General features: G+C 43.5%; 1 protein-coding gene across 11 annotated transcripts in view; it reads left to right on the top strand.

The window, feature by feature from the left end:
* The window catches only part of Bach2 (BTB and CNC homology, basic leucine zipper transcription factor 2), a 347697-nt gene that overhangs the window by 262001 nt on the left and 70109 nt on the right, over nucleotides 1-15587 (top strand). For all 11 annotated transcript variants that reach the window (XM_011249909.3, XM_030253108.1, XM_030253112.1 and 8 more), the window contains one exon: nucleotides 1200-1454. In XM_011249909.3, coding sequence (XP_011248211.1) covers nucleotides 1212-1454 — 243 coding nt within the window. In that variant the 5' untranslated portion in view covers nucleotides 1200-1211. The remainder of the gene's footprint in view (nucleotides 1-1199; nucleotides 1455-15587) is intronic.

Genomic DNA, 15587 nt, shown 5'->3' on the forward strand with positions numbered 1-15587 from the left:
ACATTCTGTGGACTTCTGATGTTTCGGAAAACCAACTATCTATTTAAAGTAATGTAGACAGTTCTCTGTTAACTGCTCTCAGCCATTTCTAATTAAAATAACTGAGAACACCCTAACAATAAACTCAGAGCCATGAATTTCCTATTTGGCCCTTAACTCACAGGCTTAGACATCTCAGATCTGTTTATAACAGCAATAGAAGGACTGGGTTCAAGCCTTGTACTTCAAAATTTTTAGAATCAAGGACCACCTATAATAACCACCCCCAGCCCCAAAACCTAGGAAACTGGGATGACGACTCTTCATAACTTCCTCAAGCTGATTATGGGCATTGAGATATTTTAAAGGGAGGGGGAAGGGTAACGAAAATGCGGGAGTTGGTTGGCCTTAAGAAGACCCCACCAATGATTGTATTAGTCTCTGATATCTGTGTCCTTACTGGATTCGGATGAGAAGCCAAGAAATCAGGAGTTAGTCAGGTCAGTTCAGCATGTCTGACGATGAAATTCACCAAGGCTGAATATTCTGTCATATATAAATCTCCAAACAAAATTTTAGTATCATCAAGATAACCTTTTTGGGGTCTCCCGCTATCAAATCTGATCCATATAACTCTGGGAGGTGTAAATACATTATTCACCTTTTCCCCAAATCAGCATATCCTTCAGCCGGTAACCAGGAAAACCTGTAGCTTGCCCTCTGTCCCAGAGGAACAATAATACAGCCACATTACTCAAAATCACACACATTTTAGCCTATTTAGGCCTTTCTAATTTGTCATATCAGGATATTAGCCCAAAATTCCCGTGGATCCCACTGTGTACAGAGTATGAGTCTCCTGCAGACTTTATTATACCATCTTTTAAACCATTGATTTAAAACCACACTTCTATTTTCCTTCCTTTTTCCTTTTCCTTTTCCTTTCCTTTTCTTTCCTCTTCCTTTCTTTTCTTTCCTTTCCTTCCCACTTTTAAGGTGGGAAGCAGGTTTACAGGAAATCACCTGAGTGCTGACTCATTCCTTGTTCGCAGCCCCTCACAGGAGAATGTAATTAACATCAATATAATTAGCCCCAGGGCTATCCACAACACTACGGATGCTTAGTAGTCCTGCTCCCTCTGCCAGGGCTCATGGGGACCTGGGAGCTTTGGTGGTCTTTTTTCCTCCTTTGTGACTGAGCCAGCCTCTCTTTATTCCAGGGTTTGAACGGCATGTCTGTGGATGAGAAGCCTGGCTCCCCCATGTATGTATATGAGTCCACAGTCCACTGTGCCAACATCCTCCTGGGCCTCAATGACCAACGGAAGAAGGACATTCTCTGTGACGTGACGCTGATCGTGGAGAGGAAGGAGTTCCGAGCCCACCGGGCTGTGCTGGCCGCATGCAGTGAATACTTCTGGCAAGCACTGGTTGGACAGACGAAAGATGACTTGGTGGTCAGCTTGCCTGAGGAGGTACAGTGATTTGGTGTGGTTGTGGGGTTGTGGTGGAAGTTAGACGTGCACTGTGCCACGTGGATGGCCACGTCACCCATGTCCACATCACGTCACCCACATGTGGGCTTGTAGCATAATCAGTTTCTGTTTGATGCACTTGAAGCCTCAGAGGCATGAATACAAAGTGAGCGTGCTTCTTTAAGGGAACTGAGCCTCACCTGGGGCCCTGGCCCTCATAGTTTCTAGTTCACTTAAACTTCGGGTTTTGAATAGTTCAACCTCATTCTGATGCAGTCCTCTGTGTAGGATTTGAATCACTACTATTTCTTCTCTTTCAAATGGATCATTAGATTTCCCCTGAGAATAAAACAGCGAAAGAATTCACAGGACCTTCCTTGCTTAGGAGAAAAACAAAGCGACCAGCAATTCTCACCATTAATGCAGTGAGATTCTAAGAAGTGTAAATTTGCTTTTCTCATCAGGATTGAAAATATCCCCTACTCAGGTTTCTTAACTGCTTCAGTGAGAACAGTCATTTTGGTACTTTGGGGACATGAATAGCAAGGCTTGTTCTGTGCAGAGATGACAGTCAAGTGGTTTGAGAGGCAAGGACCCAAAAGATGGGTGTCACAATGGTGAACCATTAAACTGGTCACTCTTCAGACTGCTTATGATTCTTCAGTCATTCGTAGCCTCCTTATCTTCAGAAGACCGGGGTTAATGTGTGAATCCTTGAGCTTTGTGTGCAATGCAGAGTATTCTCTGCACAACACCAATATATGATACAACTGCAGAGCCTCTGGCAGCCGTTTGCAAGCTGTGTACAGCACAGCATGCAGGAGCACAGCTCACGTTCACGTCCTTGCGAATGAGACCCAGGGTCACCTCTGCAGCTTCCTCACAGCAGTCTTCTATGATAAGTCAAAGACCAAAAATGTAAGGAGTTAAAGATTACACTTACCACTCCATCCCGCCATCACCAACTCAGATGCCTTCAGAGACATAGCGGTGACATTAACAACTCAATAGTGCTTTGTAAAGAGTAGGGCGTGATGGAGTGAGCAGCTAGACCACCAAAAACACGTTCAAGCCTAACACGAGAGAAACACAAAGGGGGCTGGAGATGCAGCTTGGATAAATTGCCTAGAGCGTGGTCCCCAGCAATAAAAACAAGACGCATGGGATGGAAGAGACACCAGATTTCAGTCCCTTGCTACACAGCATTTGTGACTACCCCCGCAGAGAGCAGAAGAATGGCCAGCTGATGAACCGCTGACGTTTGAAACATCTTCACATAGGCACCCTGTCATAGTCACAACCAACTGCTCCATTCCCATTTCCTACACAGCCGTGAGAGAAGGAAAAGAATAAGTCATTTCAAGATTAGGTAGCCAAGATCAAGTCTTGGATCTAGTAAGAAGAGAAGGAGAGCGAGCAATGGCAGCTGGGTCCTTAGCAGGATGGGCGGTTCCCATCTGCACTGGATGGAGGCATGGCGGTCTGTAAACTGCTCCTGGGCTTCGCAGCTGAGGTAGTGATGTAATGCTGCAAACCCAGCCCATCCTGCAGCAAGTGCTGCTCAGACACATGTCCTTCTTCTCCAATGGGAACAAAGACGACATCCTCCTCACTCAGTCCAACTCTAGAATTCTCTGGAAATAGTTTCATGACATCTAGTTATACAAAGTAGTCTTAGAGGAGGTGACACATGTTGCCTACTTATTTCTGTTGTGTCTTGGAGAGCCATTTCATATGTGTATATGTATTACTAATTTCCAAAACTTAGATATTAAAGCAGATACACAAACGAAGTCATACTTTATGTATCGAGTCTTCCCTCAATGACTGTGTTAGCCCTACCTCATACTTCCTAGAAAAGAAGACCTAAGCCCAAGCCTGTTCTCAATTCTAACCTGGATCCTGATCTACTAATCTCTCCGAGCCTATGTGTGAGTGTGTGCATGTGTGTGTGTTTGGATTTTGGGTTTTTTTCCCCACACCAGATTTCTCTTTGTAGCCTTAGCTGTGCTAGACCAGGCTGGTCTCAAACTCTCAGAAATCTGCCTCCTAAGTGCTGAGCCATGATCTTAATTTCAAGAAGCCCTAAAATTCTGAAGCCCTTAACCTATAATCAAAATACAGTACCCATCCAGTAAAATGTGAAGGAAACCAGGGTATAAATAAATGTTACTAAGCCTGAAGTTTCTTCTCAAGTCAAACCCTTGATGTGGGTGCTTCTTTCTGTACATTGCTCACGTCTGTACAGACTAAGAGGACACCCGACTGCAGTCATGGATGTCCAGTAGAAGTCTACTTTAGTTTTTCAGTCTGGTCACATTAGTTAAGAGTGAGTTGGCTGTGTATTGGTCTTGTTGCTTCTAGCCCTATAAAGTGACTGCTGTCCCTACAGTGTCTTTATCATCTGCATCCGTGTGTTACCCAGCTTCCTGTCAGTGGAAAAAAAATATCTGGAAAAAACAACAACTGCCATTCAGCTCTGCAAAAGCTGGACTCATGGTTGCCAGCAAATAAGAGCCCTCAACAGTCTCTAGACCACACATTCGCGCGCGCACGCGCACACTCTCACGGGCAGAGGATGAGTAGCACTTCCGTTCCACAACTGAGCAGATCATTCATCAATGTGACTGTGCTTTGTGCTGAAAGAGGAGACAGTGGCCAGTGTTCTGCGCATCTCAGATCAGGTCTCCCACTACTCGTTACACTAAAGAGAACTCTGCAAACAGCTCCTTAACTGTGGTCATGGGAAACATTTTGGGCTTGATGCTCACCGTCTCACCAGTGGCCTCAGAGTCCTGAAGTCTGTGGAGTACAGAGGATAGGAATGGGCTGTGTGTCCTAAGAAGGGGTGAGTGTACAACACCCTTTTTCAGAAGTCTGCTGGGTTCCCAGGGAATGGAAATGAGTTGCCATCTGCTGGTTACTCTCTTAATGCTACACCTTTCTTTGTCTTGTTTCTTTGGTCCTTCAGCACTCAGGGTTGTGGGTAAAACTGAGGATAAAGACTATCAGGCAGGTAGCCTGATATTTTCTGTATTTATGCATGTGCATCTGCGTGAGTTTCTATGGACTGCATGCATGCAGGTACTCACAGATGCCAGAGGATGCTACACCCTCTATAAGTGTAGTTAAAGGCAGTTGTGAGCCTCCTGTTGTGGGTACTAAACACTGAACCCAGGTCCTTTGGGAGAGTAGTCAGTGCTCCTAACTCCTGAGCCATCTCTCTCCATAATATGTCTTTAGCTATTATAAATACTTTAGACTTACACTAGTCTATTAACTCCGACCCTTCAACAATTTGGGATCATTTTCTCTCATTATTAAAAAACAAAACAAAACAAAAAAGTAGGGTAGATCTGGGCATGGTAGAACACCTTTAATTTCAACCCACTTTAATTTCAGAAAACAGAGGCACCCAGATCTCTGTGGGTTCAAGGCTAAGACAGGTAGTCCTAAATAGTGGGCCTCTGTCTCAAAATTCCCTCCTCAAAAAAGGAGATGGGAGTGGATCTGACCCAAAAGGACTATTGACAAAAAGGAACCTGTCCCCAGGGTATAGTGAGGCTCATTCTTGGTGGGGCCACCAAGCACAGAGGCCACAGCAAAATCATGGAGCCTTTTTTTCAGGCAGCTTTTATAGAACTATAAACATGTGGTTTAGGACCTGCAGAGAAGCAATAAGACTGCCATGGTTATCTTTGGATGGCCCCTGTCACTTGTGATGCCATGAAAAGCTCTTAATGCTAAGGCACAGGGGGCTGGAGAGATGGCTCAGAGGTTAAGAGCACTGACTGCTCTTCTGAAGGTCCTGAGTTCAAATCCCAGCAACCACATGGTGGCTCACAACCATCTGTAATGAGATCTGATGCCCTCTTCTGGTATGTCTGAAGACAGCTACAGTGGACTAATTTATAATAAATAAATCTTTGGGCTGGAGTGAGTGGGACCGACCAGAACAAGCAGAGGTCTTAAAATTCAATTCCCAGCAACCACGTGATGACTCACAACCATCTGTACAGCTACGGTATACTCGTATACATAAAATAATAAATAAATCTTTTTTTAAAATGCTAAAGCACAGGGTGCCTTCTGCCTTCAGCCTTCGTGAGCCTGTAGAGGAAGAGGATGTTTTGTGGGACACAGTAAGAAAGGCAAAGCACCCACCCCTGAGCACAGAGCCAGCCCTTCCAGCTCCCCTGTTCACCAGCACTCACCTGAAAAAACATAAAGGGGAGCCATTGGACAGAGCACAGTCTGGACCTCTGTGTGTGAAGGCTCAAGCAGTCAACCTCCTTGGACTATTTCCTCAAACATTTACCCATTCATTAAACAAACATTCATCCAGGCCCTACCATGCACCAGGAAGGACCATTCTAGGATCTGGGTGATTGTCACTTATAATCCAGTAGGTAGGAAACTGCAGGGAAAGTGAAAGAGAGGAGAGAGCCATGGAATGTCCCGTCACGGATACTGAGATCTTAAACAGGAAAGTCAAGAAAGGCCTGTGGCAAGGGTGACTTCAGATGACACATAGGCAGAAGGTGAAGGATCAGCCATGTTGGCAGCTGGAAAGTCAGTGGGTGAGCGAGGAAGTGGGGCAGAGGAGTAACAGAGAAGGGTCCAGTGACTGCAAGTCCCAAATGCCTGACACGGTACCAAAGGAAGGGTGGCATGGAGCCACATTCATTCTGTCAGAGAGGTGATAAAGCCAGACTGTGACCCTACTAAACACTTGGCCTTTGCACAGAATAAACAGAGAAGCCACTGAAGAGTTTCACAAGAGGTTATTCTGATGTCTGTGTCGTGTACATGTACATAGATGAAGGCCCAAGGGAGCACCAGAGTAGAGATAGACCCTGGTGTAGTTAAGACATAGCATGAGGATCCTGGCAGTGGTACAGACGTACGTGAGTGCCAGATTCTCCAAAAACAGTAAAAGAATAGTGTTACCATTAGCTGAGATCAGTTGAGTGAGTAAGATTGTAGGTGAGGAGGGTTGGTCAGGACTGGGGAGTCCTGTGTGTGTATGTATGAAGTTTGAGGTGCCTGTTGGCATCCAAGTAGAAGCGTTTATTGTCAGGTTTTATATGCCCATTAAATCCATGGGCAAAATCTAACCCAGAGTTAGGAATTGGAACATGGGAGGATTGAAGGCCATTCAACAAGTAGATGTGGATGCTGCCTGTGACTTCATTGAGCACTTGGCAGGCAGATGCAGTTGAAGCGGAAAACAGACCCACCTGTGTTCCACAGGAAAGAATGCCTCGTTTCAGCTGACTGTAAGGCTGCACTAATTAAAGCAAGCAGAGAACTGGGCCAGGAGCTGGAGGGAAATAGCTTATCTGTCAGATAGGGAAAGACTCCAGCACGCTTGCACACCATGGCCAACAATGCCAAAGTTTGCCACACCCACTTTCCCTTCCCTTCCTGGACACACAAAGAAAAGCTACACTCATAACCAAGTAGGCCGTGTGGCTGAGTGCAGCCAGTGGCGTGATGATGGACTAATTTGTCACTTCTACTCTGAGGCTGCTAAAAGTAGGTCCGGATCCTTTTTCCCATCAATGAAGGTGTCCAAGAACTTAGAGAAGCTGAAGCCTGAATCCCTGAGTCACGTTGGAGGACAACCATCTGGCTCAAAACACTACTTTTATTTTTACAATTTCATATGTATATACCATGTATTCTAATCATATTCAGCCTCCATGAGCCTCTTCTCATCCCTCTTCTTTGCCCCTCTGAGCATAAGATGCTACCCACTCCACCCCACCAGCAATCATTAACAGTCATTGTCCCCTCAGGAAGAGCAGGGCCTCATGAAACCCCTCATGAGGAAGGGTTGGAGGACCCACCCTTGTGCGGATCTCCATCGGCCGTGTCGTACCTGGACGGCAAAGATGCTCCCTCATCACCTGACACTTATATTCTTTCTGCTCCCTCTTCTCCTGTATTCCTTGAGCCTTGAGGGGTTGGGTTAGGTGTCCCAGGTAAAGCTATGCACTCATTCGTCACTCACACCCAGCACTGTGACCAGATGCAAGGACTGTATTCGTAGGTGCCTTCTGCAAACAGGAACCTCTCTATTTCATCAGATCACATTCTGACAGGAGTGCTGAGCCGTTCAAACGGAGTGAGGTAGAGCAGACCTGCAAGATCACTTGAACCCAGCTAGGCAATAGTAAGGCCTCCATCTCAAAAAGAAAAGGAAGAAAAAAAGAAAAAAAAAATCTTTGATTTGTAACTACAGTAGAGCTAAGCAACCCCAATATTCAAGCTAATGGAAAATTTCCAGAAGAAGAAACATTGATTGATTATGCAGGAAACAAAACGGATGTCCCTGGGTACCCAGGAGAGGATGGAATCTACTGACCAAGGAGCAGACTCAGCTCTGCCAAGTATAGCCTTCTCTGAGTGGTGGGGCAGACCTGCATGATTGCTCTGTGAGTCTAACCCTGTGTTACAGGTTTCTGGTCCTTGACATTTCCTAGGTTCATGCTGGAGTGAGAGAAAACTAGTGTGGCTGGCCAGGAATTGAGGGGAGATGCTTGGGCTGGGAAGCAGGAAAAGATCTTGGAAATGGGAGGCAAAGCCTATCAGGAAAGGAGCTGCAGAAAAGGCAACAGAGCAAGTGTGGGGCTCAATTTTGTCAGCACCCCTAATTCTAAGATGTCTTGCATGTTCAAAGGAGCAGAGCAAAGGAGCCTAGAGGACAGTGGTGACACAATGGGGACACAGTAACCCAGAACACAGGCATAGCAGGCAAGATACAGACAGATCACAGCTCCTTAACTGCTTCTGGGTTTATAGTCCTGAGAAAATCATTTTGTTTAATGCCCTCGATTTCGGTATGAGTATGCAGAGAGTAGCAGTGCTGGATCCCAGCTTGACAGGCAGGTTGCCATTCAGATTAATGAAACATGATATGCTCAACTTCTTGGAAGGCTGGTGCTATAGAAACAGTAGGTGTTATTATTCCCATAAAAGGAAAGAGCAGCCCTCTCTGGTGAAATGGCTCTTAGCACAGAATCCTCATTAAAAGCTGTGGTGCAATTTTCCAAGTTGCATTAGTGAGACTTGGCAATGGATGAAAAAAAAAAAAAGAAAGAAAGAAAAGAAAAGCAAATAAATAAGGAGGCAAAATATTCCAAGCAACGAGTTGCAGGCAAGTGGGAAGGAAGGTTCCGAGAGTTAGAATCAAGCCACAGTGGTTCTGAAATGCCTGAAGGGAGAATTTATTTATAGTAAGGCAAAGGTGACTTCCAGCCCTGAAATCGGGGCCTCAATAGGGATGAAGGAAAGCTAAGCCATGCGCTGGCAGGGAACTCAGGCTACTGTGACTCTCTCTCTCTCTGGAGGCCTTAGGATGCTGGTGACAGCAGGGAGGGAGGGCCAGTGCGGACAGCCACAGCGACAGCTAATTTTAAATGAGACACATAAGCTGTTTTCAAACCTGTTGCTTTTTTTTTAATCCGAGGCCGCTGCATCCTATTTAAAGAGACTTTCAGAGATGCTCTTCTTCTGGCAATGGCACGGCTTGAACATACCAAAAAGCAAGACCCACATAAAACATATTTTTAAGTGACCTGATTTCAAAGGCATCTTTAAAGATTCTTTGCATTACACTTGTTTATTCTTAAAATAAAATGACCACAGTGATTAGCATTTGATACGGATTTGTAACAAGGCCTTGAACCATAGTGGCATGCAAATTAAATTTTGTAAATTAATGTATGTATTAGTTCACTTTTAAACCCTTCTTTATGTACGAACAAAATATCCCTTACATTTCTTTCTTTCTCCTATAATGGAGACTCTTAGCTGTTTCAATTAAAGTTAATAATAGCTTTTAAGACAAAGTTCAGAGCTATAAAGTTCTTCGCTTGATCAGTAATCATAACTATTATTTTGTCATATTTAATCATAGGACCCAGGCCTCTAACAGAGTATTTAATTAAACTTTTAATTCGTGATAAGAAGTTAAATAGCACTTGAGAGAGTTTTGAAAAATTATTTCACTTCCCAACCAGATTATAAAAAAAAAAAAAAAAGGTGAGAGGTGTGATCGGGAGACAGCGGCTGGCAGCCAGAGAATTGTAGGGCATGTCAGCATGGGTTGGCAATAAGCCACTTTCCAATTAGCATGGCTTCGTGGCTGCCGACTAATCACTCCTGAGTGGATGGGTGAGTCACTTATGATGTAGTGGCTCTCTATTTGATCCAGTACTGCTGAGAATAGCTTTCTTATCCCTATTACTGCCTGTCCCACCTTGCCAATGGAAGTGTGAGCTGTGTAGGCTAAACGCCGAATGGAAGAGACACTCGGATTGTGTCTCTTATTTCTCTTTGCTTCCTGAAAACTGAGATTGTAATTAAACTGGGAAAGCATGGTGTGATTTGTTTTGAAATGAGTCACAAAAACACACTCTCCACACAAAAACATTCAAAGGTTGGAGTCCTGGAGCCATTTTTAGTCTGTCTTTTCTTTGGCAGTTTTAACATCTGGCACAGGTTGGAGGATATCAATAAAGTTACCTAATAATCTTAGTGGATTCACATCCCGTTCCAAACTTGGAATGTCACCAGACTGCTGCAGGTTTTGGCTCTATTGTAAGGATCTTTGCAGCATTTCTTGTGTGCAGCAGGCTAGGTGAACAGCTGTAAACACAGAAAGCCATTGAAGGACATCCTTCTCATGGTATGAACACCTGGATTCTTGGTAGGATGGACACACTGTGACCCAGGAAATTAATTCAGAGATTTTAAAATTGAATCTATCATATCTAAGCATGGAGTAATGGAGTCAGGTTAAAAAGAAAGTGATTTCATTTCTCAGGAGCACAGGAGGAACATAGAACTTATGCACACAAATTGTTAATACCAACCATTTGAGTTATTTGTTTTAGTTCTTAACCAAATCCTTGGGCTCCGGAGGCCACATAAAGGATTGGTTTAGTTTATTTTGAAAGTTGGAGCAATTATGCATTGGCACTCTGGGCTTCCTGTTACCCCAGACGTGATCCTTTTGTCCCCATTAACTTGGTACATATAATAAAATTCATCACTTTGCCATAGACTTCTGACATTTGTTGGAAGTCTCTTTAACTGACATTGGGCCACTTTCAAGCTAGCTGGTGATACTGTGCGCTTTCCTGACTGAGACGGACTCCTATGCACAGTCTGGGGAGGCCTGGGTGTGGAAAGTTAATGCATTCAGCACCCTAGGTGGGTCAGAGCCAAGCCTCCAACACGAGCACATTTTTTGACTGACTGGCAGCAGAGAGCAATACTGACGGCTGTTCCCAACTGAGCCAAAACGTTGGCCCAAGAGTAAAAAGAAACGCTGGGTGGTGGCCATGAGAGGTTCCCAAGTTTAGAGAAAATCTACAAAAAATGGAGGTCAGTCGCAGGCTTCTACAGCATCAAAGTCACTACTTTAATTCTATATTTTCTTTATAAAAGATAGTACTATATGTCACTGCTATTCATGTTTCCTTTTTATTCCTAAGCCATCTTTGTGTTCCTTTGATTTCTTTTTGTTATTTTTCTTTCTATTCAAAACTAGATGATAGATTGATTATTCTTCCTAAAAGTGAGAGAGATGACATCGTGATGACATCATTGCTGAAAGCAGCATCAGCAGCTGGAGCTGAATGGAGCAGAGCAGATTCGTATGCATGGTGGCTACACTTGTGTGTCGGGCCGTGCCGAGTGGCACAAGACAGAGTGGGTAGATATGGATCACTTTAGTAAGCTGAAGTACTGCATGTGCCTAGCAGACACACAGCCTGGGCTCAGTCCTCAGCAGCACTGAAGGGGGTGAGGGGTTCCCAAGAGCTCCCTCTGATGTCTTATGGATTCTCCTTTACAGTTGTTTTACTCATTTTGAATGAGAAGCGTAGAGAAGGAAGGAACATCGCTACAAGGAAAGAAGATGAGCTGCCAGCTGGCTTCAAGGGCCTCACTGTGGCCATTTGAAAGGATTTAGCATTTGTGCTGTCATTCCTTCTTGCTGAGTTCTTTGCACTGTGTGTGGGCAGTCTTTGTGACTCTTGCATCTGCAAGTGAACCTGCAGACTGACCCATGCCTGACAATAAGGCGCGACAGAAAGATGACAAGCATGTCCCTCTAATATTTGGGATGAGGTAGAATCCCATCTTCATAAAAACACACATACTTGGACTCTTCCCTTTGCTGTATGTGTCCCCTTCATCCCCTTCAGCTGTCTCATTGTCAGCTAGGACTTCAAGTAGACCAAATATTAGAACACAAAGAAAGTGGGGAGAGAGTGGACATCGGTGTTTTACTCCTGATTTTCCGGGAGATGTTTGAGTTCTGTTTAGGATGATGCCGGCGACGTGCCTCCTGTATATTACCTGTAGTGAGGTGAGACATGTCCCCTGTACCATAGTCTCTCTGAAACTTTTACCATGAAGGGGTGGAGAATTTTGTCAAAGCCTTTCTCTGCATCTAATGCGATGATCATGTGGTTTCTGTCCTTTAGTCTGTTCATTGGCTGGATTATGTTAATTTATCTACATACTTGAACATCTCTAGAATGAATGCTACTTGATCATGATTGATGATCTTTTAATGTATTCTTGAATTCAGTTCACAAGTGTTTCTGAGAGTTTGTTTTTTCGTGTATGCTGATCAGAGATATTGACCTATAGTTTTCTTCTTTTTTTTTTTTTTTTTTTGAGTCTTGTCAGTTTTGGTATCAGGAGAATGATGGCATGGTAAAAGGAATTTGAGATGTTCCTTTTCTATCTTCTGGAACAGTTTAAGGAGTATCTGGAGGTCTGATAGAATTCTCCGCTGACTCCCTCTGGGCCTAGGATTGTTTTAGTTGGGAGATTCTTAATTACTTTGATCTCGTCGAGCATTGTATATCTAGCAGTGGCTCTCGACCTTCCTAAAGCTCTGGAGTTTTAATACAAGTTCCTTATGTTGTGGCACCCCAAACATAAGATTACTTTGATAGGCTGTGTGTATCTTGAAATTCATCCATTTCTTTTATTTTCCAGCTTGATACAAGATAGATTTTTTTAAAGTATGTTTTTATAGTTCTCTGATTTTCTTCCATGTCTATCGTAATGTCTTCCTTTATCATCTCTTAGTTTTTGGTTTAGCCAAAAGTTTATCAATCTCATTAATCTTTCAAAGTACCAACTCTGTTTCATTGATTTTTTCTTTTTTACTGTTTTCTTCATTTTTGTTTCATTAATCTCAACCATAATTTTGGCTATCTCTTCCTACCTACTCTTTTCTTTCTTTCTTTCTTTCTTCCTTTCTTCCTTTCTTCCTTTCTTTCCTTCTTTCCTTCTTTCCTTCTTTCCTTCTTTGTTTTTTGGTTTGTTTGGTTGGTTGGTTGGTTTTGGTTTTGGTTTGTTTTGTTTTTTGAGACAGGGTTTCTCTGTGTAGCCCTGGTTATCCTGGAACTCACTCTGTAGACCAGGCTGGCCTCGAACTCAGAAATCCGCCTGCCTCTGCCTCCCAAGTGCTGGGATTAAAGGCATGCGCCACCACACCCAACCCTACCTATTCTTTTTTAGTGTTGACTGTTGTTGTTCTTCTAGGGCCTTCAGTTGCATCATTTAGGTGTTACTTTAAGATCTCTGAAATTTGTTTGCATTTAGGAATGTCGTGCTAAAGTTTTCCTCTTACAACTGCTTTCATTGTGTCCTATAGACTTTGGTACATTTTGTTTTGATTTCATAACTTAAAACTTAGAAGAATTTTTTAAATTTCTTCTTGATCTCCTTCCTCCAATTTTGGTTCTATGTTATATTGTTCTGCTTCTGTGAATTTGTATGCTTTCTGATTTTCTTTTGTTACTGATATCCAGCTTTAATCCATGGTGGTCAGATAGAATATAGGGTGTGATTTCAGTTTTCTTGTATTTGTGAGGCTTACTTTGTGTCCTAATATATGGTCTACTGTGGAGAAAGACCCATGGGCTGCTGAACACAACATGTGTTCCGTACTGATTGGGTGGGAATGTTAGGCCCATTTGATATGATGTCATTGAACTCTAGAGTCTAACTTTTTTCAAATGACCTGTCTATTGATGAGAGTGGCTGATTGAAATCATCCACTATCACTGTGTTGAGGTAGACCAGTCTTCAGCTTTAAGTCTTAAAGTGTTTCTTTTATGAAGTTGGGTGCTCCTGTGTTTGATACATATATGTTTAGGACTACAATACACTGTTTGATTTTTTTCCTTCAATGAGTATTCAATGTCCCTCCATATCTCTTCTGACTAGTGTTGGTTTGAATTCAATGTGTCAGATATTAGAATAGCTAAACCTGCTTGCTTCTTGGTTTCATTTGCTTAGAATACCCTTTTCCATCCTTGTTATTCTAAGGTTGTGTCTAGTGTGGATCATGAGGTGTGTTTCTTAAAGGCAACAAAAAGATGGATCCAGTTTTCTGACCCGTTCTGTTCAGCTTGCATCTCATTATTGGGTAGTTGAAGCCATTAATATTAAGTTATTTTTAAACAATATTAATTAATTCTCAATTAACAGACATGAGAAATATATACACACAAATAAATGAAATTTTAAAATTCAAAACCATTAGCCGGGTGTTGGTGGCGCATGCCTTTAATCCCAGCACTCGGGAGGCAGAGGCAGGCGGATTTCTGAGTTCGAGACCAGCCTGGTCTACAGAGTGAGTTCCAGGACAACCAGGGCTACACAGAGAAACTCTGTCTCGAAAAAAAAAAAAAACAAAAAACAAAAAACAAAAAAAAAAAGAAAACAATTTCAAAACCATTATGGAAATGATTAGTGAACACTAGTATAATACCAAGGCAAGCCAAGGTTCAGATCCTCCCTCTGTCTCTCCCTTCCTCTCTTCTTCCTTGACCCCCCAGTCACAAGGAGAAAGTCGGATCTCTACACAGACATCAGAGTCAGACATGACGGTGATCTTGCTTCTGCCACCCCAGTGACCACCAGGGTTGATTCAGCTGACCTGGCTGGCTAGACGTTGTCCCCTTTTCTACTCACTGGTCCACTTGTGTCTCTCCCAAAACTGCATACTCATTCTAAGAGGACTCCCTTACCTGAGAGAGGACCATTCTTCAGTCAAGGGTTTATGGGTAGCTGCACTCCCCTGCTAGAACCTCAAAGAAGCTCCAAGGACCTGAGTGTCTTCATGCTAAGTCAGGCATCTATTGATCTGTGCTTTTTTCCTAGTGGATTAACTGGTGGTGTGTCTTGTGGTACAAACGTCCATGAAATGCGCATAATCTCCAGTGTATAGCTTGATCTCTTAATACCTTTAGATGAATTGCCAATTGGGCAACAGTGAGGACTAGAAGAAGAAACTTAACACCATGAAAAAGCAACAGGACAAATCTAGAGACATTCTACAAAACAAACAGCCGGATTTTCCCCCAGGAAATAAGTGGCCTGGGAATGGGTCTGGCCAGATTAAACAGAATGTAAGGGCCTCAGACAGTAGAAGCAGTAACTCGTGCTGTGGTGATGGCTGGGATGGACAATGCAGTGGTAAAAGACATTGCGGGAGAGCTGGAAAAACTCAATTAGGATCTGTGCGTTCGATGAGAGGTGATGAAGGGGCGGGTTCACTGAGGAGCAATTACAGGTTCAGTGTGAGCTCAGCCTGGTTAGGAACTACGGATCTGAGTGTGTGCACAAGTACACAGGGGGGTGACCCAGAAGGGCATGCTGAAGTGTGAAGTGCTACGGGGTTGAAATGCTGAATGGTGGGAAAACAATGGATGTTTTGTTTGTCTGCATTTTCTAACACCCTACCATGGCCACTGTTTAATTTATGAAGTAATAACACAGGCTTATTAGAAGAACAGGAAGATGAGGTGAAGTATGATGCATGGCACTGGAAACGTAGAAATGTAGTGTGGCTTCCTGTGTGTTTTCAAAGGTTCTCCCACGCATGGGTTTTGTTCCAGAGGTGTGTTCCGCCATCTTTCCTGGATCCTTCTTGCTGCCCAGGCCTCTCAAACACTTAAGCGTTGGATCTCAGCTGAATATGTATGTGTCCACAGCCTCAGTAGTTAAATGAAAATCAACCCAAGAGGCAAAGCTAGATTTCTTCTACCCCTTCTGATGTGCAAGTGTACGAGGTACTGTGTAGCTCAGCAG

Source organism: Mus musculus, chromosome 4, assembly GCF_000001635.26.
Source record: "Mus musculus strain C57BL/6J chromosome 4, GRCm38.p6 C57BL/6J".
In the NCBI taxonomy this organism is placed as follows: Eukaryota; Metazoa; Chordata; class Mammalia; order Rodentia; family Muridae; genus Mus; species Mus musculus.